General features: G+C 44.5%; 2 protein-coding genes across 2 annotated transcripts in view; one reads left to right on the forward strand and one right to left on the reverse strand.

The window, feature by feature from the left end:
* The first annotated feature begins 228 nt into the window (after positions 1-228).
* Positions 229-27,507, forward strand: part of MED28 (mediator complex subunit 28) — a 112,909-nt gene continuing 85,630 nt past the window's right edge. The window contains exon 1 of the mRNA XM_078678424.1: positions 229-434. Coding sequence (XP_078534550.1) covers positions 288-434 — 147 coding nt within the window. The 5' untranslated portion in view covers positions 229-287. The remainder of the gene's footprint in view (positions 435-27,507) is intronic.
* On the reverse strand, positions 1,236-6,900 carry LOC144821949 (uncharacterized). The gene is given in 4 exon segments (XM_078679092.1): positions 1,236-1,259; positions 2,689-2,952; positions 4,839-6,725; positions 6,727-6,900. Coding segments are annotated over 4 exon segments (2,313 nt in total). The 5' UTR covers positions 6,865-6,900.

Below are 27,507 nucleotides of genomic sequence, written 5' to 3' on the forward strand. Positions count from 1 at the left end.
TCGTAGACAATACCCAACACGACACATTCACTGATTAACTGTAAAAGTAACCGATTAAATAATTTGCAATAACGGCTTCTCTGAGTTGCCTCAAGGGGGATAACCCTCGCCAGAGAACTTTTGACTCCACTTTCCTACATTCTCGCTCTGAACGGAAATGGAATGATCGCAAATCAGAACAAAAAGCGACGTACCAGCGTGCTCGACACGTGACGCTGTGTCAGTGCTGGGGGCGGGGAAGACAGGCTCTAAGTAAAAACTAGCCACGCCTCTAATATAGACAAAACATGGCGGCTTCTCTGAGCGGAATGTTTACTGCTCAGGGAACCGGTGTACCACCGGGAGGTCTACCTCCTGCGGGGCTAATGTCCACGCCGCCTGGCCCCAGAAACGCAGGAAATACTCTCGTAGACGAACTGGAGGCGTCTTTCGAGGTAAGGGAAACCATGCTGTCTTGTGTGTGTGTGTTTTTTTAAAGCTGTACCGGTGTTTTTTTTTTTTTTTAAAGCTGTACAGGTGTTGCATTGCGTGTTCGCTTGCTTGCCTGAAACTTGACGTTGCACAGGCTCGCCTTGAAGTCTAAGCAAGTCACCAGTGGGATTCAGGGCTGCTGAAGTTCTGATTCCTTGTTACTGCGTCTTTGGTGGATCGAATACTGACACCTATTAATATCTCCCAGTATTCATTTATTTATGAGCATACATGCCAACATTTCAGGAAAGCAAAGTGGGTGTATTAAAAAAAAAAAATTCGTGAGAATGGGTCCTTGAATCGGGTTACTGGCATGTATGTGCTTTGGAAGTGTGCCGCTGTAGGATTGGACATTTGAAACGTAAATGCACGTTTTTTTCTTTCCTTTCAGAAGCATGAAGCATAATGGCAGGCAGAGAGAGGGTGATGCAAGTGTTGTACACTGGCCTGGCAGGTTGTTGGCAGTGCATGCACACCCACCGCCCTGTGACAGCCCGGGCTGAAACAGCGCCCCCGCCCCGCCCCAGTACTTCGCAGGTCTTTAAAAGACGATTCCCTTGTTAATGACGCTTTGTTGGTTTTTCACCCCTTCGAGAGCCCCCTGCATCGCCACTCTTTGCTGGAAGAATTAGCACTTTACACAATACCTAGCCCTGTCAGCTGAAACCCCCAAGGAATCGGGTTTTTGCTTGTAGGAATCGGGAGGCGGGAGACTACGCATGAACCGGGAGGGTTGGCATGTCTGTTTATCAGGCGTATGTTAATTAGTTGGAACGGGCATCATAATTCTTTACAAGAGAATAAGAATACTTGATAACGCATAAAAATAACATGTAAATATTAAGATGCCAGTCGTACGGTATGTAGATGTAAGTTTATCTATCAACAACCGCAGGGCACGGATCGGTTCCTATTCCACCTCCAACGCCAGCCAACTGACATTCTCCCGTGTCTCTACCCTTCGTACTTGCATTATTTACTTTGCAACCTAACCCATCTTCCTTCTTTACAACACACACAATAACATCTACAAACAAGCATTGGCATAGCCAATAGGTCTCGCCTTTGGGACCTTATAAGTGTTTAGTTATCCAGCACAATATCTATCAAGTGTTGCATGGCTAAACACTTATAAGCAGACCCCCCAGGATATAGTGGCATGGATTAGCAAATTTAGCGGCACAAAAATGGAAATTTGGCGGCATTTTATTTGGCGTTTTTTCCTACAACAAACACAGATATCTGTGTGTGTTGGTCCCTGGTGTGTCTGTGGTTTGTGTGTGTTAGTCTCTGGTGTGTTTGTGGTCTGTGTGTGTTGGTCCCTGGTGTGTTTGTGGTCTGTGTGTGTTGGTCTGTAGTGCGTTGACGCCTGTGCCGCCGGGCACTGATGTTTTCCTCTTGTCCTTGAACTATCTGAAGCTGCTGCTGTCTGCGGACACTGAAGTCCCCCCTTGGGCCCGGGCAGTGCACGTCTCCAGACAAGGGCCCGTCTGGGAGACAGGAGAGTGAGGGAAGCCCCCAGAAGGGCTGGGGCAGAGTCGGGCTTCCGGCAGGGACGGATCCCCTGGTCTGTGCAGCTGCATTAAATATTCCTGTAATTACAGACACTGCTTTCTTTGAAAGAGCCATCAGTTTATTTTTTAAAGTTTTATATAGCGCTGGCTAGACCCAGAGGTATCAGAGCGCTTTACATGAGCATCAGATCATAGTTACAGGTTACATAGTTACAAAGGTTACACAATTCTTAGAGCATGGCAACATAGTTACTTGTAAGGTCGAGATGAACAATAAGCACAAATACGTAAGGGTAAAAGAAGGCAAGGTGAGAGATTCAGGGGAGGGGGGTTGGAGTAGGGGAAGTAGACAGATAATGTAGGCGGGAAAGAGGAGGGGAGGGTGAGAGACAGCATGGGGAGAGGAGGGGGAAGGGTGACGGGGACACAGACCGGTAGACGAGTCAAGGCAATGTCCAAAGTCCAGTAAGCTGTGATCCCTGGGGAAGGGGTATGTCTTCCCTATCTCTATTGCGAGAGGCTCCCTTTACGCAGTGGACTCTCTCAGAGGGGTCTCTGAGACTCCAAGGCCTACATACTGGATCCTTCCCCAAAAAGGGGAGAGGGAGTGCTTTGGCAAGGGGTGTCATACCATACCTCAAGTGTGAGTGGCTCCCTTGGCGCAGTGGACTCACTCAGCAGGTTCGCTGAGACTCCAGAGTACCATCATTCGGTGTTGCACCATTAGTCTATGGCAAATTGATGCCATCAATGTGAAGACTTCTTCACTGGCACAGTCCCTCCAGACCATGTTAAGCAAGTTGTTAATCTGCTGCTTTGTGTCCAGTTTCTTGAGGCACTCTTCTGTGATGTACTGAATGGATATTTTCCCATCACCTGTTGTATTTGACATCCGGCCAATGGCTTCCTCTTCATCTTCAGAATCACTTCCTTCTCGTGAGTTTGTATTAGATGCTGAAACTGGTAACTGTGACAGAAAAGTCTGCAGCACCCTCAAATACACAAGTAAACCTTCCTCTGAAAGAGTTTCTAAATATGTTTCCCCAACTCTTAAAACAAAATAAGAAAGCCAGGGTGCTTTATCCCTTTTTCTTGAAAGCTGGCTTTCAGACGTTAGAAGTGCATTCAGAAAGAATTCATTATTATTATTATAATTGCATTTGTTGAGCGCGCAGCTACCCGAAGGTTTCCCGGCGCTGTAGCAAACGGAAGATGGGAAGAAAAACATGGGCAAGGCAGTTACATGTTAAAAAGCCAGGTCTTAATACCTTTGCGGAATGCCATATAACAGACTTCCGAGCGCAGGGATTGGGGCATGGAGTTCCATAAAGAGGGGGCCTGAAAGGCGAACGAACGTCCGCCCATCTTGGCTCGCTTCACACGTGGAATTTGAAACTTATTTTGGGTGGACGATCTTAAAGTGCGAGATGGAACATAGTGCTGGACCAAGGAAGATAGATATTTCGGGGCCTGATCCATTTTAATACGGTGCATGATACAAAGAGCTTTGAATTTTATACGGCTCTCTATTCGTAGCCAATGCAGTTTGTGCAGATGGGTAGTGGCCGATGATCTAGCAGGTAGGTTACATATCAAGCGCACAGCCATATTCTGAACAACCTGAAGTTTCTTTAGTACCTCCTTACAGGCGCCCAGAAGTAGTACATTCCCGTAGTCCATCCGAGAGATAACAAGGGCTTGGACCACGGTTCTCAGGGTATCCACTGGGAGCATCCATGTGATTTTTCTAAGCCACCTGATGATGGTAGTACAGGTGGCAGAGACCTTTACCACATGTTGCTTCAATGACAACTGGTTGTCAAGCAGAACCCCGAGATTACGGGCAGAGTCTGAGGGGGTAGGTAAAGGGCCCATCTGAAGAGGCCAATGTTGCGGGCCCCACAAAGGTGCATTGGGACCGAATAGGAGCAGCTCCGTTTTGTCCCCATTGAGCTTTAATTTATGTCTCTGCATCCAATTGGCAATCTGTTCCAAACCGGTCTGCAAAGAGGAGGAAGGCGAATGATTCTTGGTGGAAAGAGAGTAGACGATTTGAGTATCGTCCGCGTAAGAATATATTGTGAGACCCGCTTGCTCTGCCAAGAAAGCAAGCGGTCTCACATAGAGATTAAAGAAGAGGGGACTAAGAATAGACCCTTGGGGAACACCGTGAGGGGAAGAGTAGATAGAAGAAACAGAGGTAGCAGAAAAGACCTGGAAAGTGCGATTAGAAAGGAAACTAGCAATCCAGGCCAGGGCAGGGCCAACAATCCCCACGGATTGCAAGGTGGACAATAAGATGGAATGGGAGACGGTGTCAAATGCGGCACTCAAGTCAAGTAAAATGAGTGCCACAGTCTCCCCATTGTCCACCTGTCTCCTGATGGTCTCAGACACGCCAAGAAGCGTAGTCTCCGTGGAGAAACCAGCCCTGAACCCAGACTGAGAGCAGTGAAGAAGGTGAGAAGATTCAACATAAGAGGTGAGAGAAGAATTCACGTGTTTTTCAAGAATTTTAGAATAACAGGAAAGGAGAGAGATAGGACGAAAGTTAGAGAGGATATTAGAATCCGCATTGGCCTTCTTTAGCAATGGAACCACCATTGCATGTTTCCATTCGCTGGGAACTGAAGCCTCCTCCAGTGAGGCATTCAACATATCTAGAATGATCTGAAGCAGATTTGGGTCCAGGGAGGCCATTATTTGAGGGGGCAGCGGGTCGGTGGGGGAACCCGATTTAATTTCCTGTAAATATTTCTGGAGAAGCGGAAGAGATATCGGTTCCCAAAAGTGAATAGGTGGAGTAGTATGAGTTCCATCATCAGCAGCAGCAAAACGGGGAGTGGAAAATACGGGCTCAAGAATAGTAGGAGCATTGGGAGTGGCATCAAGGATAGCATAGATCTTATCAATTTTGTCCAAGAAGAATTTAGCCAAAGCGTTGCATTGGGAAGAGTCCAAAGAAGGGTCTTTAGGTGCAGAGGACATGCCAGAAAGATCTTTTACTAGTTTAAACAGAGCCTTAGGTCTATTTTGGGCCTTGAGTATGATGCTATTAGCATGATTGGCTCTGGCAGTGTCACAAGCAGTGTGGTAAGTCCGGAGGGCAGCCTTGTAATTTGCTTTCTTAAGTGTGCAATAGTCCGAACGCCATAAGCGCTCCAGTTTCTTGCAACGGGACTTTTCCAAACGCAAAGAGTCATTAAACCAGGGGGCTGGTGGATGATGGAACTGTGACTTATTCCTCTGAGTGGGGAGACATAAATCTAAGGCTGTGTTTAGCCAGGAATTGACTGCAGAAACATCCTTGGTAGAGATGATGAGAGATGTTGGTTTTGAATTATCAAGGCAAGAGTTAAGTTTGTCTATATTCAAACGTTTCCAGGTTCTACTAGCTTTATGAGGGGGAAGTGTAGAGGAATTATTATGAGCTGGTATTCTAATTGAAAAGTTAACAGTAAAATGATCGGACCAAATGACAGGGGAGGAAGAGTGGTGGGTAATACAGTTGAGATTTGAGATGATGGGATCCAATAAATTCCCGGCTTTATGGGTGGGGCCGGAATTGTGTAGGTGGAGGTCAAGGGCAGCTAAGTCCTGAAGTAGGCGCATACCAATGGGACAAGATGTGAGATTAAAATGAATATTTAAGTCACCCACAACTAAGAAATTAGTGGCTTGTAAAATAAGAGGGGCAATCAGCTCGGGGAAGGAAGAGGCCCATGAATTAGCCGAGCCCGGGGGTCGGTAAATCAGGGTTCCAGACAAAGTAAAATGCGGGGTAAGGGAAAGTTTAAAAAAGCCAGCCTCGCAATTAGGGAAATCTAAATCCTCCCATTTACAGGAAAACTCTCTTTTAAAAATTATCGCTATGCCTCCTCCCTCTTTGAGCACACGATTTCTCCCCACATAGGTGTAATTATTGGGGAGAGCCATAGCAATGTCAGGACCAGAGCAATTGCTAAGCCATGTTTCTGTTAGAAACATTGCGGCTGGGAAGGCAATCTGTATATCAGCCAGCGCTGGAATGATGAAATTGAATATCTGATCGGTGAAAGGTGCAGCCAGGAACTCCTCTGTAAAGGCAGTGAAGATCTGAATCCTTGAGCCCTCTGGACAAGAACGGTATGAAAAGTGCAGTGGTTTTAAAACATTCTCAAGAAGGATCTTTGCAGTAGGAACTCGAGAAACATCAGTGTATTCAATGCTTGACGGAAGTTTGCAATTTATTAACAAGTAAAAAGACCTGTAGTATCCTTTCTTTATCATGTAGTGCAAAATGTGTTCAACTATTGATGCTACGTAGTTGGCATCCTGCAACTTAGGCAAATATTTACTCTCAGATACAAATACCTCAATCATTCTCAGTGGAAGTGCAACATTCAAACTGTCTTCATTGCAGTGTTGCAACAATCTGCAACACAGCCCCAGCAACCTCTTTATATGAAATAGACATTTCATATATAGTCTGTCGGGACCAGTCAGCTGCTTTACAAACTGAGCGATCTGTTTCATTAAATGTTGACCTATCCACATCAAACGTTTAGAATCCTCCTTTTGCCTATAAAAAAACTGAAGTTGCCGTACTAAAAGAGTCAGGCTAGTTTCATGGGTAATGGACACATTTCCCTCTGATTGTGTCAAAGCAGCACAGCGATCAAATTCACTTCTCTGAATGGAATATTGATGTTTTCTGTCCTTGTAACCTCGTACAAAGGACTGAATAATTATTGCATTTTTATAATCTTCGTTTTTTTTCCTCTCTTTTACATCTTTCTTCCTGAGTCCGATGCAGAAGAGATGACTTTTCTTCCTTTCTACTTGCACCGCCAAGTGACACCTTGGGTCTCGTCTTGAAATCTCCTTCAAAGCTAAACATCTTTATTATTTATCCCATCTAGAGATGCGGCTCCAAACCCGACGCAGCATGGATACCATTCGCACGTGTCGCCAGTGTCTCCAACTGGCTTTGTGTCTGGTTGCTGGCTGACTTAGACAAGAACCATCCCCCCCCCCCCCCCCGCTCCCCCCCGGACAGGTCGGATGCTCTCCTTGGAGCGTTACAACGCGGCTCTCTCTCCCCTCGATCGTACGATCAGCAGAGAGCACCCCTGGAGGGTCCCACAGAGCGGCCCCTCCCCAGGCTTCCCATGGAGGCTGCCACTGCTTCCAGAGGCCTGAGACTGACCAGATTGCTCTTTCCATCCCCCCCCGCCCCCACCCCTCCGCAGACTGGCCCCTTCCCCTTGAAAGGGGTATGGATGTCTCGATTTCGCAGGCACTTTCGTAAAAATCCCGCCATTTTTACAGAAGTGCCGATTTTGCGGCAAACTGCGAAATCGCGATATCCTGGAGGGTCTGTATAAGGTCCCAAAAGCGAGACCTATTGGCTATGCCAATGCTTGTTTATGTATACTATGTTAATAAACAACTGTTGTTGTGCTTATCTGTACGTTAGACAGACAGCATCACCATATGGCAGACAGTCCTAATCGCCAGTGTTTATAATTAAGTGCCTGTGCTAAGCAACAGAAACCTCTGGGTCAAATTAAGTACTCAAGCCCCACACATTTTAAATGTCTAACTGTTGCTCAGACACACACTTTCAAAAACAATGCCGAGTTCATGGCATCCAATAGTTGAAAGCTCATGGCTTCATATGTTTTATTTTTGACCATTTATTTTAAAACATTTGAGTCAGAACAATTCTTCCGCAAGCTTTCATGTGATAGCCGGTGTCACGCTGCTGTAAGAGGCCTGTTGATAAATAAGTGAGAGGTGTGCAACAAGAGCACTGAAAGGACTCAACCCCATCACTGCCTTTGGGTTGAAAGGGTCATCTGTTTCTGAAATTCACTTTGACCCAGTGAAAAAAAATAATAGTGGTCCATTGAATAGTGCCCGGTGAGTGTCTGTTTCTCGCCAGATGATGTACAGAATGACAACAGAGCAAAGTCATTCATCCTTGCTGGACGCATAGGATGAGCTAACAAATCAGAGAAAACGCTCTGAAATGAAGTTACAAGCTTAACTGGCGTATTTCCCTGCGGAATCTGCTCGGTCCCTCCCCTGTTGAGGTCGAACACAATGAACAGTAGATACATTGGGTTTAAATGCGGCTTATTGTGCCCATAAGATTTCCACATTCTATGCAATCAATCTACTACCACCGTCGCAGAACAGAAGTCGATCACAGTAGCTTAAAAATAGTGTTGATTATCTTGGATTTAAACAGTTATTTTATTTTTATTTTTTTAAAGGGGGCTTACGTGATTTAGAATGAATTAACTTTAATAAAAATACCCCTCTCGATTAAGGCGCAAGCCTCATGATTTTTGAAAGCAATAAAATGCTTTATTCTCGTTTTCTTCCAGAACAGACTTACTGCACTGCCGTGAAAGTTGATGGGCAAATTACATTCCACTGATTTTTTTAAATTTTTTTTTTTTTTATCTCCCTCTCAACTTTGTCATCATGTAAGATTGTATTTAAACGTGCCATGTTGATAGTGACATTTCAAAAGTAAATAGTCAATCTGCGTATGAGGCATTAACATGGATTCAAATGTGAATCTGTTCCTGACTTCGGCTGTAGCATATACATATTCCATATTACTAGTGGACTCGCATCTTCTAGAGTGGTTGACCGAAGCACTTCTGGTTCCTAAAACTACAATTATAGTGAACATTGAATAGGATAATTAGTCGGGGTGAGACTGAAGGCAGACTTTCAAAAACGACCACGAGGACAATGTATGTTTTAAAACAATTTCTCTCCTGGGATCAGGGACACGCGAGCACCTAAAACATCGCCAACAAGGCTGCTGCCCCTGCCTCCTTCCGCTTTTAGGCTTTAGCCGTACTCCACGTTAGGATTGCGCTTTTACAATGACAAATAATGGCTCATGATGAATGTCTTTCAAAACCAGTAATTAAGTTTGAGCGCGGGCCAAGCTCCTGATGGCGCCTGCCAGGAGGCATGTGACTGAGGCTCAGAGCCAACCCCGCGAAAATTGAGGAAAGGGCTGTGGGTGAAGGTTATTTCCATGGCGACCGAGTATTTTACCCCCAGACACAGCCACGCAGCAGGGTTAAAGTTTTGTGAAAGCAGCAGCTATTGCAAAACAAGAAAAGCCAAAACAGAAATTAAAACCAAGGACAGCATACTAAACCTGGCGCGCTTCTCTTTGTCCTGTTTCCATGCTTGTGCTGTCTCTGCCTTCACTGTGAATTGGCCCGTGTTGCAAACTTGAAAAGCATTGTATGCGCGCGCATATGTTGTGGACAGGTTAGGCAAAATAAAGTGCGTACTCCCCCAGCCAATCACAGCACAAAACAAGCATTTATAAATGCAATCGGACTCATGTTTATGGAAGACCTATTACATTGTAAATAAAAGTGCATGCCTAGAAGGAGGTAGGAATAGGAGTGGGAGGGAGGGTGGTGTTGGGCAGAGAAGCCACTGACTACAGGAGGTAACTGGGAGAGGCAGGGGCACAAAAATGTTTTGAAAGTAAAGGGGCTGATAGCTATGGAAGGAGAAAAATGACGACATGGCAGCCAGGAGGTGGGATTCAGTTGCCGAAAACCAATCAGATTGCAGCATTTAGGATTTCAGCCAAATCACAAAGATAGGTGGAAAGTGGGCGGAGCTTCCCCCACTATACTGTATACAGCATCTCTCGCAGAGACAGCGCATGCGCTGCCTAGACGAAACCTAAAAAGAATAAATAAAGAAAAATTGGACACACTAACAGCTGTATTAATGCATGCACAACATGTGAACCTGCAATCATTAATTACAAAAGCACATACAATATGTGCGATAATTATCTTGCATAAATGAATTCCATATCAGTTCAGTGCATGCATCTTGTAAATGGCATTTAATACTATTTCAAAACATAATCCCACAATTTACTGGGTAATCTAGTTACCCTAGGCGAAGGATTTCGCCTTACCATATCTTCTTCACATCACACGGACTTTGCACACTCTCTTGCTTGGGGAGGGCAAGTGGATGACAGTGCTTGCACCTTATCCAGGTCCGGAGTAATTCTCTATCATAGAATATATGCCCAAAGGGCTTACATTTGGCCTTGCTGCAATCAGAGTGAAACCTGCATCAGCAGGTAACTGGCACACTTGTATTAGAGCCTTATCGTGCTCCTTTTGTGTCTTTCCAAATACCAGTATTGCATCACTGTTATTGAAAGCATGTGTAACAGGTTGAATTACTTGGCAAATAACATCCTGCAATATCGCCGTGGCTTAAGATACTCTAAAACTCAGTCTTTTGTATCTGAACAAACCAACAATAATCAAAAAAGTGGGGAGGAGACTTTTGCTCTTTTCAGCTGCAGGATCATGTCTGCAATTTGAGGGTAGTAGAATCCAAGCTTTGTCGCCGGGTTATCCCGATTTTTAAAAAAAACAAAACATTTTTTTGGGTGCTGTTCAACACACTGCCACACTGTCCAGAGAGGCGAGGTGAGTAGTGGTTTGAGGTTGCGGCTGCAAAGGAAGCAAGCGCAGCACGGGGGAGACTCCCCGCCTCACCTGCCATCTGCCACCGGAAAAATACTCACGGACACTGCTGCTGCCCTGATTTTGCCGGCAATATCATAAGACTGGACAGATGCTTATACTGCAGCCAGGAGTATGCCGCAAGTCGATGTAACTGACTGACTGACTGACCAGTCATCCGGTGGGCGTTTGGCGTTTGGCGAGCGCGGCTGCCATTAGCAGGCGGCCGGTAAGTGAGAGTCCCTGGCTAAACCGCTGAGGCGACCCAACTAGGTCTGGAGTAGCTTGCGGTCCCGCCTTGTGAACCCCACTCTGCTGTTTTCACAGCCCCGCAATCATTACCTAATTGCTGTTAAACTTTTACAAAATTCCCAAAACTTTGATTTTTGAACTTTGAAAACTTAGGAAACTTGGACCCACTTGTGGATGACCACTCCCTTAGATTAGAAAGCACAGGGAAAAAAGCGAACCCCTAAGAGGCAACAGGGAGCAGTGAACCGGGTTTCTTCACTATCATTATCATCATTTCCGCTGAAAAACTGCTCAAAGGCTCCCAGCAAAAGCTAAAAGTGAAAGCTGAAATTAACATACATTAACAGACACCAAATGTATCCAAGAAAACAAAAATCACTAAAAAAAGAGAAGACATGCACGGTTTATTGCTGGAGGCAGTTCTTTCCAGCTCAAGTACAGCCTACAAGTCATCTGCCAAAATCCAAATATAAGACCGAAAGAGCAGTAGAACAATAGAGCAAAGGTGAAATGAAAAAGTAAGGGGGTCATTACAACCCAGCAAAGGAAAAGGATAAGGTATCGGCAAGAAGGGGAAAAAGCCGCAGTAAGGGCATCAGAAATGGGCTCAGGAAAAAACAGAGCTGCCCAGGCCCATGACCAAGGGCACGGCCAATCACATGGGAAACGGAGACATCCAAAGAGGTTTAGGAAAGACTCCCTCAGACAGGAGCAACAACAGGATTCAGTTATAGCCCTGAATGTCACAAATGAGGAGAGATCTCCCAGCAAAGTTTCTGCTATGAAGAAAGCAAGGTTGGTCCATAGCAAAAGGAAAGAGGGTTACAAGATAACAGACTTCCTAACCGCCAAAGGGTTAATAAACAAGGGAAGTTCAAAAAGTGCGCCGCCACAGATGGAAAACGAGTCCAAAGGTGGACTTTTAGCAAAACAGCCGACTGACCAGGAAAACGGAACAGAAGGTGCACCCTTAATAAAACAGCAGTCTGACCAGGAAAATGGAATGGACTTACAACTAGCAAGTGAAGCAGTAGCCAGAAAGGATGGACAAAGCCAGGAAGGAACTGCGGACGTCTCAATTCAGAAGTGCGCAGTCAGCACGCACATAGCAACAAACTCAGTAAGGAAAATAACAACAGAAGCAGTAATTCACAATCAAATCTTTGATGAAACTCTCTTTTCCTTCGATCTTAGCAACTGGGATAAGCAGGGGCAGAGAGTCTGTCTATTCCAGCAACAAGAATCAACAAATTCACCTGCCAAAGGATAAGTGCTTGACCACAAACCATCGGAACTGTCGGAAACAACCTCTCCTTCACACACAAAGAGGATACGAAATTGTAACAATCAACGGACGTCATCAGTTAAAGAAGAGGTTATGTCAACTCTGTCATTCCAAGCAGTAGGGACAGACGTGTGTAAGGTAGAAAGCCCTCCAACTTTAAAACATCTCACATCAGCTAGGGGACCAATTCCTAGAACCAAGGAATCATCTCTCCCCAATCAAATATACTCACTTAACAAACGTGGAAGATCAAGCGCCACCCAGCACCTTGAGCATCCTTTTGTCAACATTGGAGTGCATTTCAACAGCAATTTCTCATCAAGCAGACAAGCACGATCTCCAAGTGGATCTACTAAACATAATGACAACATACATAGTAGGTATCGATAAGAAGCCACAGACACTCAACGGCCTGATCACGAGAGCTCAACAGCATAACTATACATAGCAAGTGAACTGCAAGTGCACAACAAGTGGAAATCCGGAAATACTAACAACAATCCTGACGGCTATATTGACGGAAGTGAGAGCTCAAGCTACCAGGCTTTCTAAAAGAGAAGAAGACTGGGCAGTGGAGGATTTGCCCTGGATAACAACAGGACTGCCACAAAAAGATACAAACTACACTCAAATAACCCAAACGTCCAGTTTGGAAATAATTGTTTTGACAGAAACAAATGAAAGCAACTTTGAGGGAAAATATATTAACCCCAAAACAAACTGAACCAAGGACAGGAAAAAAACAGAAATAGCAGAGGACAAGCTCATGCTCTCAAAAAAAGAAGAGAGGCAAAGAAAAGCACGGAACAAAGGGAAAGCAGTCCAAAAAAACAAAATAAGGCATTATTCACGCAACATAAGAATGTCGGGTCACCAACTTAAAAAAATTAAATAAAACCAGAATCTAAAACCCCACAAATAAGCACCCAAGGAACCAATCCCACAGGAAATGAGGGAACAACCAGTTTACTCTCCAAAAGTGATATAGAATACGGATCGATGTTAGCTGCAGGAGAACAAAAGAAATTACCCAATAGGCAAACCCCCATGGCTCATAAGTGTCTGGAATCCTCCAACATTCGAAAGGAAGGTAATACTAAATCAGAGGGATATGTCCAAATGGGATCAGGGATTTGGGAAATTACTAAAGAGGAAGCTAGAAATAGATGTCCCCTCCCCGTTTGAAGGCGAGGACACACCACTGATGCAGGAGCCATGCACAAACACGTCAAGTGTCAATGCTTCAAACAAAGTAGTGTTACTCCCAAATTACATCTCAAGAGGTAACTTTGACACTTCAAATTGAGGCACAATTATAAAACTGGTAAAGGAAGTGCGGGAAATAACATATATCAATTCTTCCAATTTGTTATTGATTGAATTCAAACCGCATCAATCTATGATTAAGAGAGAGGTAACAGTAACAGCTTGGTCTTCACCGGAAATTGCAGAGCATATGATATTGAATTACAAAAGATGGAGGCCCCACGTTACCCTGGTCCTCTTCTCCCCAAAAAGGAAAGTGAGGGATGCCTACTGAGAGGTGCCATAGGTGCAGCAACAAACAGACCGCTTTTCAATCAATCAATCAATCAAGGCATTTATAAAGCGCACTACTCACCCGGAGGGTCTCAAGGCGCTTGGGGAGGGGGGGTCCGCTACTGCTCGAACAGCCAGGTCTTGAGCTTCTTCCTGAAGGAGAGGTGGTCTTGGGTCAGGCGCAGGACGGTCGGGAGGGAGTTCCAGGTCTTGGCGGCCAGGTAGGAGAAGGACCTTCCTCCTGTTGTCGGTCTTCGGATGCGGGGGACGGCGGCGAGGGCGTGACTGGTAGATCGGAGATGGCGTTTGGGAGCGTAGAAGTTGAGGCGGTTGTTGAGGTAACAGTGAAGGTCTCTCAGGTGTCCGGAGATGTGGCTGCGTCGGGGGATGTCGAGGACGAGTCTGGCTGAGGCGTTCTGGATCCGCTGGAGTCTCTTCTGGAGCTTGGCGGTGGTTCCGGCGTAGAGGGCGTTGCCGTAGTCCAGTCGGCTGGTGACGAGGGCCTGGGTGACCGTCTTCCTGGTCTCGATGGGGATCCACCGGAAGAAGCTTTTGAGAATTTAATAATCAAAAGACCCCTAATAATTGACCCATTCGGAAGGAGTATAGATGAATTTAACACGACCAAACGGGTGTCTAAAGAAAATAGGAAGGGGTAACCGAAACATCGTGCCAACTCGCAATCCTGACGAGCTAAAGCCCCACAAGAAATTCAAAAGTTCTCTAATATCTGCTCTTGGAACACTCACAGCCTAAAGAATCTGATAGGAAACCCTGGTGTATTGGAATTCCTGCAAGCGTATGACATCATCTAAGCCCAGGAAACTTGGAGCACAACTCCCTACAATATTCTAGGTTTCACCGGTCATCGTGAACCAGCAATAAAATCAGCAAAATATGGACACCCGCAGGGCGGTTTGTCCTCATATTTTTCAACCAAATTAGACTGGTCATTCGAAAACTCCCCATAGGGCCGCATTGGGTTCATGTATCCAAGTTGGAAGAGTGTAAGAATGATGGGACTCTAACAATACTAATATTACTAAACGTCTACATTCACACAAGTGATGAGACAAAAGACGAGCATATGAACCTGTTTAAAATAATAAAATCACTACAAAGGCTATATTGTCGGGCATAATTCATCATCTCAGTTGACTTTAATTTAAATTTATGTAATATCCCAGGGAACCTGAACAAAAAGGGAATCAATTTTAGACGATCATTTGAAACACTAGGATTGACAAATCTTAATGAAAACACAAACGAGGATTCACCAGCAGCAATGACCTTTTTAAGCCGGACCAAAAGTTCAACCATCGACCATACCTAAGTGAGTGGAACTGGAGCACGACAGACGCAAAAATTCCAAATAGAGAGCGATCACATGGCCCAAATTTTGCAATTGGAGCAATTTACTGCCAAGCTGACAGCAACTAAAAATCTACTCTCCACACCACATGCCTACAATTTAAAAAGATTGAAATGGTGAGGAACAGGGATTGAGTAGGTAATGGCTGAAGTATATCGCAAAGCAGGGACGAGTGAATGAAGTTTAGAGGAATCCGGAAGTTCAGAGCCACCTCAAGACGGGAAGGGCGAGAGATTAATAGCTTGGGAAAATCTAACGGGAGCCCTAATGGAAAACTTCGTGGACAACAAGAGGCAATATCCCTCTAAGCATCACAGGAAGCCCATTTGGACAAGCAGTCACCATCCCTGGTTCAGTCATGAACTACGTAAGCAGAAAAGCCTAATAGCGTGCAAAATAAGAGCTGTCTCCAACCAGTTAAAAATGGGGGTAAAAAACCCAACGGAAGACCGCTTAAAAAATTAAGAAAGCAATACAAGAAAAACTGTCAAACGGCTAAAACCAGATACCGCGTTGCAATATGGAATAATTGTCTTGTGGTAAGCAAACAACGGAATGGAAAACACTTCTGTATCAGATAAATTCACTGAAACTTGGGAAAAATAGACATCAAAACGGAGGAGTAAATGAGGATACATGGGTAGCACACATAATGAGTATGTATAAAGAACCAAAGGTCAGACCAACACCAGTCAGTCAAATAGCAAAACAGGACAGCAGGAGGAGCACAGAACAAAAAAACAGAGATTCTCCCTGGGGTCATCAACTTGAATAACAAACATATCGCCCTACACACAGAAACTCCGATGAATTAACGGAAATAAATCAAATAATAAAGATTATAAAGCAACTAAATTTAGAGGGTGCGCCAGGCCCCAATGGAATCCCCAATGCCCTTTTCAGGGGAGATGCTTTATATTGGGCCCATTACTTTACTCCACTCTTCAACGAGCTGTTCATTACAAATGGAATCCCAGAATCATGGAGGGGAAGTATCATCCAGCCAATTTTTAAAGGGGGAAACTCAATAAAGCAGATAAACTACAGATTGATTGCTTTAATTGACTTTGAAGAAAAGTTAAATGCCAGCTGCTTGCTACCACAATTGAAAAAATGGTCAGACAATTACAATTGCATCCCAAGATCTCAAACAGGGTTTCGGGCCAGAGCAGGCACCTTAACAAACCCAACGGCACTAACATTGATAGCTGAAAAAGCCAAACTTAAGAAAGCCCGCTTGTTCGCCTGTTTTGTTGACCATAAGCAAGCTTTCGATAGCGTGCCCCATAAACGTCTTTGGAAAAAACTGGACAGGTGGGTCATCAATACAAAGTTATTAAACGCTATCAGAGAACTATATTCGTGCACATGGAGTCTAGTAAAGTTAGGGGATGGCCGGTGGAGAACTAAGAAAATATACACCCAAAATGGTCTGAAACAGGGGTGCGTCTTAGCCCCAACTATTTTCAATCTGTATATATCTGATCTTAAAGACGCTCTCCTGGAAATCAATAGTCATCCTCAATCGATAGTTAATGAGGAAATCAGGTGACTTCAGTACGCCGATGATCTAGTACTACTAAGTCAAACTCCAATCGGCTTACAACGAGGAATGAGTTCCTTAGCCAAATATTTGACAGCACAAGGGCTTGAATTGAATTTACTAAAAACAAAAGTTGTACGGCTGGTGGATGCCAAACACAAGAAATTCATATGGCATATAGAGGGAAAACATTTGAAGCTGTCGAATCCTATAAATATCTGGGATTCATGGTAGAACAAAAATTGAGCTAAAAATCACAGCTCACATCAATGAGATCAAAAACTCAAAACCTGATATATGGGTTTAACGTATTAAAAAATAAATTAAGCTGTCCATCATACGGTAAACTATTAACTGTCATGCAGGCACAGTTAATGCCAACAGTAACTTATGGCACTGAAATAATGAAAGGATGAGATATCCTTGCCTTGAACAAAATACAAACAAAAGTCTATACGGTCTTTCTTATCAAACAATGTGTATCGCCAGCCCAGGTGTGGCTAGAGTTTGGCTTACTAAATCAGGAATTTCTGAGCAAAGGCGCCTTCATTAAATTATGTTGGAGGTTGCGTGCTTCTGAAAGCGGGACCATAGACCAACTATGCTGGAAAGAATGTAAAAATGTAAATGTAAATGTCAAGGTATTTGTAGAGCGCACTGCCACCAAGCGGTTTCCTGGCGCTATTACTCATACCGCTGTGGAACCCTTCCTGGCTTTCCTTGTGAAGTGTCTATTCCTGGGCACCGATACATAAACAAGGAGAATCCTACTACCAGTGTGCACCACTGTGATGGGGAACACTCAGTGTTGTGTAAAATACCCCTCACACACCAACAGGCCCCTTGGTGTCATGCTTCATCATCGGGGTCTTCGCACCCCGCTACAGGGATGCGGCACGCTACGACCTGCGACTACGCGGGAGCGTTGACAAGTAATGACTATGTGTGGTGTGTGTTGAGTGCACGTGAGGGGATTAATGTGAGTGAAGGGTGTGGTGAAAATTAAAAAGTACCTGGCTAGTGGGTGTAGTGAAAAAAAAACTTTATTCATACCCCTAGCTGGTGCTGTTAAAAGGTGTGCAAAAGACGAGGTTCAGAGTCTTAATTAGGGACTAGACCTCTGGTGTGCGTCGACATGTTTCGGAACTGGTGTTCCTTCTTCAGGACGGGGCACAACTTCCCAACCCTACTCACGTATTTCTAATAAAAAGGGTAATTCTACTTATTAAAAAGTGATGATGATCTCACGGAGGCTATCAATGTGCCTACAGCGGTATCTTCGGTTCATGCAATTGCATGCCCTGAAAAAAAGAAAAAATTCACCTTTAGTTTGGTTGTCAAATGGGACTGGCTCAGACAGGTGCAATCACCTGGAGCCCCAAACAGTCAAATTGACCTGTAAAGAAAGGGGGACATACAAAACACACAACATAAAAGACACACTAGAAGGTTTTTTGTATATGTTTTTCATTTGGACATACTCATTGTCACTGTTGTGAATTGCGTCATGAGCATATCCAGAAACATCAGGGTAGGTAGGTGGATCCACAATCTGTGAGGGTAAAGAAGTGGTTTCAGTACTATTGCTCCTATTACTCACTGTTGGACTCCACACTAGATCTGGATTACAGGGAGTTGTTCTTGTGTTTCATATGCATACTCATAAAATCCGCCTAAATTGGCCTCCTTCTACCACCCTGTGCTGCTCCGCCGTAAATGCGAAAGGACGCACCATGGTGGTATATATTGGGGATTAAGGCGGTCTCTCATTCGTTAATTAGCGGAAATCGGATGATGGCCTAAAAAGGTATATCCGTATGCCCGCCTATCATGTCCCTTTGTGCGTTATCCATGGGGCATGTGTCCTTTCGTTATTGGTTTATTGCCGGGTTTCTCAGAAGACCAAATAAGGAGTGTCCGCTCGCCTGCCTATTGCATGCCTAGACTGCAGTTGGTGTCGATCACAGCCCCACTGCGCATGTCTCGTTGTTGAGAAGGTTTCAGGATTAGACGCGCATGCGCTAGGCTGCCCTTGGTTTTTTGGTAACAAACGCATGCGCGAAAGGCGTCACACTGGTCGTGTAGTGATGAGGAAATGCTCTCGTTTTTCACCATATCGCATGCCTCGTTGTTGAGAAAGTTTCAGGATTAGACGCGCATGCGCTATGGTGCCCTTGGTTTTCTGGTAACAAGCGCATGCGCGAAAAGCGTCACACTGGTCGTATAGTGATGAGGAAATACTCTCGTTTTTCACCATATCGGGAGGCTGTTTTTACCCCCATTCTTGGGCATCCAATGTTTTCTAAAAGGTGCGCGCATGCGGGTTGCATGTTTTTTAAGCCCTGGTGTTTTAGTCACCCGCGCACGTGCAGATGTGTCATTCGCACTGATCTCGTGCGGGGCATCTGGATGGATGTTGCTTTTTATATATTTACTGTGTGGCATGGTGGAAAAACATGGAATACACAGGGGCATGTGCCAAAGGGTATTAATATTAATGCTGTGTGCGTATTTTTTACCATGACTATATACACCATACCCAGAGCAGAAGACAATATCATGATTAAGTTGGTTCTTATTTCCCTCAACCTACCCCAATTGTGGAATGGAAAGATGTTAAACTATGTTCCAGTAATCTGGCTCCACGGAATGTCATCATTAAGTCCTGTGACATGAGTTCCCAAACGAAACACCCACCGTTGTTCTTTCTGGAACAGGCCTGTGTCAGATGGTAGACGTTCGATGACCGTCCAGCGTAAATCATTGATACAGTGCTGAAATTCCCAAAAATGTGACGCCATCTTGGTGGTAGTTTTTTTACAGCGTATGTTGCTTTTATGTTCGCCTATCCTTACTTTGACAGGTCGGGTGGTCATGCCTATATATTCCAGACTGCATGGGCACGTTATCATGTATACCACGTTCTTTGTGTTACAGTTAGAGAACTGGCGCTGTTCCCATGATGTGCCATTCCTAAAGGTTAGGTTTTTACTTTTTTGCGTTTGATGACAGCAACTGCAATCGCCGCAGGGGAAATGTCCTTGGACCCCAGTCACATTCTGTCTTCCTGTGGTATTCAGTCGTGGTCTGGTATGTACAAGCATGTCTTTGATGTTTTTGCCCCTGCGGTGTGCAAGCATTGGTTTTTCGAAACACAGGTCTCCACAGTTCAGTATTCCCCAGTGTTTGTTTATGACTTTTGATACCTGGTTTGATATGGACGTATATGTAGTTACGCAAATTGGTCTTTTGTTAGATCCCTTATCTTTAGGATTGTCTTCAAGGAGTGCTTCCCTGTGATTGTTCCTTGCGCGCTTCATTGCTTTTATAATGGTTTTGGCAGGGTATTGTCTCTGTATCAGTTTGGTTTTCAAATCTTTTGCCCGTTTGTTGAATTGGTGCAGTTCTGTGCAGTTTCTTCGGAGTCGCAGGAACTGACCATATGGTAGATTCTCCCTAAGGTGTCTGGGATGGAAACTGTCGTATCGTAACAAACAGTTTCTGGAGGTGGGTTTGAAGTGGGTGGTACTTTTCAGCCTTCCTTCCTTCCTCCGTGTATATATTCAAATCCAAGAAGACCATTGATGTGTTGGAGACAGTACTGGTGAATTTAAGGTACTCATTTTGGTTGTTGAGCCAGGTTACAAAGCTGGTGGCACTATTTGTATCCCCATTCCATATGATGAAAATATCATCTATGTACCGTTTCCAGGTGTCAATCTGGGAACGGTATGGGTTATCTTCATGTAGGATCTTATGCTGTTCCAAGTGGTGGACGTATAGTCCAGCTAGACTTGGGGCGAAAGTGCTACCCATACTTGTTCCATGGGTCTGTAGGTATAGGGTATCCTTGTACTTGAAAAAATTGTCTTTCAAAGCCATGGCGATGCATTCTAGGACAAGATTTCTTGGTGTCTGGTATTTCCATGCATTACTGTAGAGGACTTCCTCTATGATCTGTAGTGTCTCTTCATGAGGCAAGCTCGTATATAAGCTCTCCACATCAAGGCTGAGCAGGAGCTGTGTGGATGGATCAAAATCCTTTTGTTCCAGTAGCTGTAATACCGCTTTGGTGTCTTTCAAATACGTATTTGTGGATTGTACCATTGGTCTGAGGAAAGCGTCCGAGAATTTTGACAAGGGCTCCAAAATTGACCCGATCCCGGAAACAATTGGTCTGCCCGGTGGACTTTCGATGTTCTTGTGTATCTTCGGGATACAGTAGAAGTATGGTATTTTTGGAGTAGGCTGTTGAAGGAAATCCGCTTCCTTTTTGCTGAGCCAGTCATGGGCTAGGCCTTCCTCTACCATACCGCCGATCCGGATCCGAAGTCCTTCCGTTGGGTCTCTTTCCAACATTTTGTAGTTCCGTTCATCAGATAGTAAACGTAGGCACTCCTTATCATATGCCTCTGAGGTTTGCAATACTATTGCTCCCCCTTTGTCTGCTGGTTTTATAACGAGCTCATTGTTAGTTGACAGTTCTCTGAGGGCTTGTTGTTCATCACCACTTGTGTTAAAGAAGACGTTGCTCCCTTTTGTATTCAGTTGGTTGACCTCCGTAGTTACTGCCTTTTCAAAGGTTAGGATTTCCACGGGAATTGTGGAATCTGGTGGGGTGAAGGTAGATTTCAACTTCAATCCTGTGTCTGTTTTGTCTTCTGGTAAGGGTTTGTCTTTGAAAAAGGCCTGTAGTTTTAGTTTCCTGAAAAAGTCCTGTAACTCTTTATTGAGTTTGAAGATGTCTGGTTTTTGGGTTGGTACAAAACCCAAGCCTTTGTTTAAAACAGTCTTCTGTGTTGCTGTTAAGGTCATGGGTGTGAGATTCACAACTAAGTCCCTCTCTTGCTGGTTGACGGCTGGTTGGGAAGCGATCCCGTCATGCTCCTGGTTGTCCGGGCGTTGGGCTGTTCCTGATCTTCCCAAACGACTGTGTTGCCTTTCCGGTTCCTGCCTCGTGTGTTCTGGCGTGCCCCTAAAAAAGGTTGTTGTGGCCCTCCATATTGCTGTTGTTGGCCATAGTAACCATCACTGTATTCTTGATTCCATACTGGTCCAAACTGAAAGGGGTTGAATTGTGGTGGGCCCATAAATTGTGGAAATTGATTTTGTGGTTGGTACCCACGCCATCCCCTTTGTCTAGGGAACTGCTGTCTCCTTTGTCTCCAACCTCCTCTGCGTTGTCTGTTACCTCGATTTCCACTTGAATTGGAACCTGAGGACCCATTGTCAGAAGTGTCGCTATCCGCGTCGCTATAGGTGTTTTTGGAGACATAATCCACCTTTGTATATGGATATGCATTTTCGGGGGTGAATTTTGCCACATCCTTGGTTAGTTTATTGGTTTTACTCTGTTTCAGAGTGAACTCAAAGTCAGTCATTTGTTGGTTTAGTTCCTCGAGTCTAGTTTTCAACTCCTCTGGTGGAATATATGTTTTCAGTTGGACCTCTATTTTGTTGATTTCAATGTTCAATTCATGCGTAATCCTGGTAGCTGTCTTAATTATGAGAACCAACCAATCTCTTGAACAGTGCCAAGAGATCAATGACCACTCTTTCTTAAAAATTAGATCGTCTTGGAAGATGAGTGGTTCATTTTTGACAATTAGGCCAGGTGGTGCCATTTTGTTACGAAGGTACTGAGTCATGAACAGTCCGTGTAAGGCTGCTTTGATTTGGTTACGTCTGAGGTTCAGCAATTCATTCCAATCATTTGTTTGCGGGCCTGTTTCTTGGTTGCATAGGCCTTCGAAAAGGTTGGTATCCGATAGGATCCTGTCAATTTCGTCCTCTGCAAAAGTGAGGCCGTGTTCGTCTTCCATTTCAGATGAACCGCTGGCTTCTTTAATTATACCTAAATGTGTGTCCCTATGTGTGTGTCAAAATATGTCTGGAGAGAATAACTCCCGCAGCTGCGCGCTGCCTTAAGACTAGATTACCAACGAAGGGAGGTAGAGAAAAAAGATAGGATTCCTTCTCCACGGGCACTGATACATAAACAAGGAGAATCCTACTACCAGTGTGCACCACTGTGATGGGGAACACTCAGTGTTGTGTAAAATACCCCTCACACACCAACAGGCCCCTTGGTGTCATGCTTCATCATCGGGGTCTTCGCACCCCGCTAAAGGGATGCGGCACGCTACGACCTGCGACTACGCGGGAGCGTTGACAAGTAATGACTATGTGTGGTGTGTGGTGTGTGTTGAGTGCACGTGAGGGGATTAATGTGAGTGAAGGGTGTGGTGAAAATTAAAAAGTACCTGGCTAGTGGGTGTAGTGAAAAAAAAACTTTATTCATACCCCTAGCTGGTGCTGTTAAAAGGTGTGCAAAAGACGAGGTTCAGAAAATCTTGTCCTAGAATGCATCGCCATGGCTTTGAAAGACAATTTTTTCAAGTACAAGGATACCCTATACCTACAGACCCATGGAACAAGTATGGGTAGCACTTTCGCCCCAAGTCTAGCTGGACTATACGTCCACCACTTGGAACAGCATAAGATCCTACATGAAGATAACCCATACCGTTCCCAGATTGACACCTGGAAACGGTACATAGATGATATTTTCATCATATGGAATGGGGATACAAATAGTGCCACCAGCTTTGTAACCTGGCTCAACAACCAAAATGAGTACCTTAAATTCACCAGTACTGTCTCCAACACATCAATGGTCTTCTTGGATTTGAATATATACACGGAGGAAGGAAGGCTGAAAAGTACCACCCACTTCAAACCCACCTCCAGAAACTGTTTGTTACGATACGACAGTTTCCATCCCAGACACCTTAGGGAGAATCTACCATATGGTCAGTTCCTGCGACTCCGAAGAAACTGCACAGAACTGCACCAATTCAACAAACGGGCAAAAGATTTGAAAACCAAACTGATACAGAGACAATACCCTGCCAAAACCATTATAAAAGCAATGAAGCGCGCAAGGAACAATCACAGGGAAGCACTCCTTGAAGACAATCCTAAAGATAAGGGATCTAACAAAAGACCAATTTGCGTAACTACATATACGTCCATATCAAACCAGGTATCAAAAGTCATAAACAAACACTGGGGAATACTGAACTGTGGAGACCTGTGTTTCGAAAAACCAATGCTTGCACACCGCAGGGGCAAAAACATCAAAGACATGCTTGTACATACCAGACCACGACTGAATACCACAGGAAGACAGAATGTGACTGGGGTCCAAGGACATTTCCCCTGCGGCGATTGCAGTTGCTGTCATCAAACGCAAAAAAGTAAAAACCTAACCTTTAGGAATGGCACATCATGGGAACAGCGCCAGTTCTCTAACTGTAACACAAAGAACGTGGTATACATGATAACGTGCCCATGCAGTCTGGAATATATAGGCATGACCACCCGACCTGTCAAAGTAAGGATAGGCAAACATAAAAGCAACATACGCTGTAAAAAAACTACCACCAAGATGGCGTCACATTTTTTGGAATTTCAGCACTGTATCAATGATTTACGCTGGACGGTCATCGAACGTCTACCATCTGACACAGGCCTGTTCCAGAAAGAACAACGGTGGGTGTTTCGTTTGGGAACTCATGTCACAGGACTTAATGATGACATTCCGTGGAGCCAGATTACTGGAACATAGTTTAACATCTTTCCATTCCACAATTGGGGTAGGTTGAGGGAAATAAGAACCAACTTAATCATGATATTGTCTTCTGCTCTGGGTATGGTGTATATAGTCATGGTAAAAAATACGCACACAGCATTAATATTAATACCCTTTGGCACATGCCCCTGTGTATTCCATGTTTTTCCACCATGCCACACAGTAAATATATAGAAAGCAACATCCATCCAGATGCCCCGCACGAGATCAGTGCGAATGACACATCTGCACGTGCGCGGGTGACTAAAACACCAGGGCTTAAAAAACATGCAACCCGCATGCGCGCACCTTTTAGAAAACATTGGATGCCCAAGAATGGGGGTAAAAACAGCCTCCCGATATGGTGAAAAACGAGAGTATTTCCTCATCACTATACGACCAGTGTGACGCTTTTCGCGCATGCGCTTGTTACCAGAAAACCAAGGGCACCATAGCGCATGCGCGTCTAATCCTGAAACTTTCTCAACAACGAGGCATGCGATATGGTGAAAAACGAGAGCATTTCCTCATCACTACACGACCAGTGTGACGCCTTTCGCGCATGCGCTTGTTACCAAAAAACCAAGGGCAGCCTAGCGCATGCGCGTCTAATCCTGAAACCTTCTCAACAACGAGACATGCGCAGTGGGGCTGTGATCGACACCAACTGCAGTCTAGGCATGCAATAGGCAGGCGAGCGGACACTCCTTATTTGGTCTTCTGAGAAACCCGGCAATAAACCAATAACGAAAGGACACATGCCCCATGGATAACGCACAAAGGGACATGATAGGCGGGCATACGGATATACCTTTTTAGGCCATCATCCGATTTCCGCTAATTAACGAATGAGAGACCGCCTTAATCCCCAATATATACCACCATGGTGCGTCCTTTCGCATTTACGGCGGAGCAGCACAGGGTGGTAGAAGGAGGCCAATTTAGGCGGATTTTGTGAGTATGCATATGAAACACAAGAACAACTCCCTGTAATCCAGATCTAGTGTGGAGTCCAACAGAGTAATAGGAGCAATAGTACTGAAACCACTTCTTTACCCTCACAGATTGTGGATCCACCTACCTACCCTGATGTTTCTGGATATGCTCTTGACGCAATTCACAACAGTGACAATGAGTATGTCCAAATGAAAAACATATACAAAAAACCTTCTAGTGTGTCTTTTATGTTGTGTGTTTTGTATGTCCCCCTTTCTTTACAGGTCAATTTGACTGTTTGGGGCTCCAGGTGATTGCACCTGTCTGAGCCAGTCCCATTTGACAACCAAACTAAAGGTGAATTTTTTCTTTTTTTCAGGGCATGCAATTGCATGAACCGAAGATACCGCTGTAGGCACATTGATAGCCTCCGTGAGATCATTATCACTTTTTAATAAGTAGAATTACCCTTTTTATTAGAAATACGTGAGTAGGGTTGGGAAGTTGTGCCCCGTCCTGAAGAAGGAACACCAGTTCCGAAACATGTCGACGCACACCAGAGGTCTAGTCCCTAATTAAGACTCTGAACCTCGTCTTTTGCACACCTTTTAACAGCACCAGCTAGGGGTATGAATAAAGTTTTTTTTTCACTACACCCACTAGCCAGGTACTTTTTAATTTTCACCACACCCTTCACTCACATTAATCCCCTCACGTGCACTCAACACACACCACACATAGTCATTACTTGTCAACGCTCCCGCGTAGTCGCAGGTCGTAGCGTGCCGCATCCCTGTAGCGGGGTGCGAAGACCCCGATGATGAAGCATGACACCAAGGGGCCTGTTGGTGTGTGAGGGGTATTTTACACAACACTGAGTGTTCCCCATCACAGTGGTGCACACTGGTAGTAGGATTCTCCTTGTTTATGTATCAGTGCCCGTGGAGAAGGAATCCTATCTTTTTTCTCTACCTCCCTTCGTTGGTAATCTATTCCTGGGCACCCCCAGGGTGAAGCCAGGCATCCTAGTGCTGTTGGGGCCGGTGTGGAGGTTAAGCAAGCTATTGCCCAGAGTTGCAGCGTGGGGCCCATGATTAGAATAGGCACCGAGGCGAGAATTGTCAGGTCCGAGGAAATTAAGCCCAAGACACGCCGAGGCGGGAATTGAACCCTGGTCCCAGGCCAGACCTCTGCATCAGGGTCTGCCGCTCTAACCATTGAGCCACACTCCTCCACTGAAAGAAATCGGCAGACAAAAAAAAAAAGAAAATGGAAGGATCCTGGGAAAGTTATTTAAACCAGGTGATAGAGGACCTGTCTGCACAAGACATTTGGAATCTACGCATAGGGAAAAATGCTTTCAACAAACTAATCAACACTACAATAAAACACTTGACTCACTAAATGGATGAGAAGACCTTACTGCAAAGACTGCATGCCTGGACGGTTATCAGCTCATATGGGAAAAGGAAGCCTCATGAATATTTATCAGCTTATTTCTCACCTACCCTAAAACATCAATTTATGAGGCTGCGTCTTGGCATGTGGGAAACAAAAGACTCAATCCCAACATTGAAGGATAAAAGTGAAAATCAAGACTGCAGACTATACGGATACAAATCTGAATCTATTCAACATATTTTTTTTGTGTAAGCCCAAAGTTATTAAAAGAACGGAAGTCACTAAGAAAAGCACTACTGAATAGTACGATTATATGATTGTGCAGAGAAGCTGTAATTACCTGGCTCGGCGGGCCTCAATCCCCCTAGTATGCAGGGGGGTGAAACTTTTAAATGTGTACTTAAAGGAAATTGGTTGAAACTCTGTGGAGATCGAAATACACTTTTAAAAATACTATTGGACAACTAAAAAAAGTTCGAGCAGTAAAATGCCTTATTATATATAGGTTGTCACAAAAACATGAACTTCCCAAATCTCCATTTTAAACGAAATTTTAAATAATTGTTGCACAGAAGTATTTTGTAGATCAACCTTGTAAAAATTCTACTAATGATTTTATATGTGTATGCAGTAGTACTATTTAAAATGTCTGCAATTTGGGCACTATGTTGCTTTTCTCTCTCAATTGCGATGGTGGCCTGGTGCATAACCACACAAATGCACACAACACCTCCACTGTCCTTCTGCAGCACCACAACTATAGCCGAGACCCACGGCATCGGACCAGTAGAGTGCTCAATGATGTCATGCTTCAACAGTATTTCCAGTTCTTTCTCAACTTCCTCTTGTAAATAAAAACTGACTCTATGGTACTGTTGTGCAACCGGGCAAATGTCCTCCTTAATATGTAGTTGCACTTTCATTTTCTTGAGCATCCAAAAACGACGGGGAACTGGCTCACAATTCCAAACTGCGCGCAGAGGTTGTAGTTGAGAAATATTAGTCCCATGTCGGCAGCATTGGCAAAGCTAAGTTG

The sequence above is a fragment of the Lissotriton helveticus genome, chromosome 2_2 (genome assembly GCF_964261635.1).
Source record: "Lissotriton helveticus chromosome 2_2, aLisHel1.1, whole genome shotgun sequence".
NCBI lineage: Eukaryota > Metazoa > Chordata > Amphibia > Caudata > Salamandridae > Lissotriton > Lissotriton helveticus.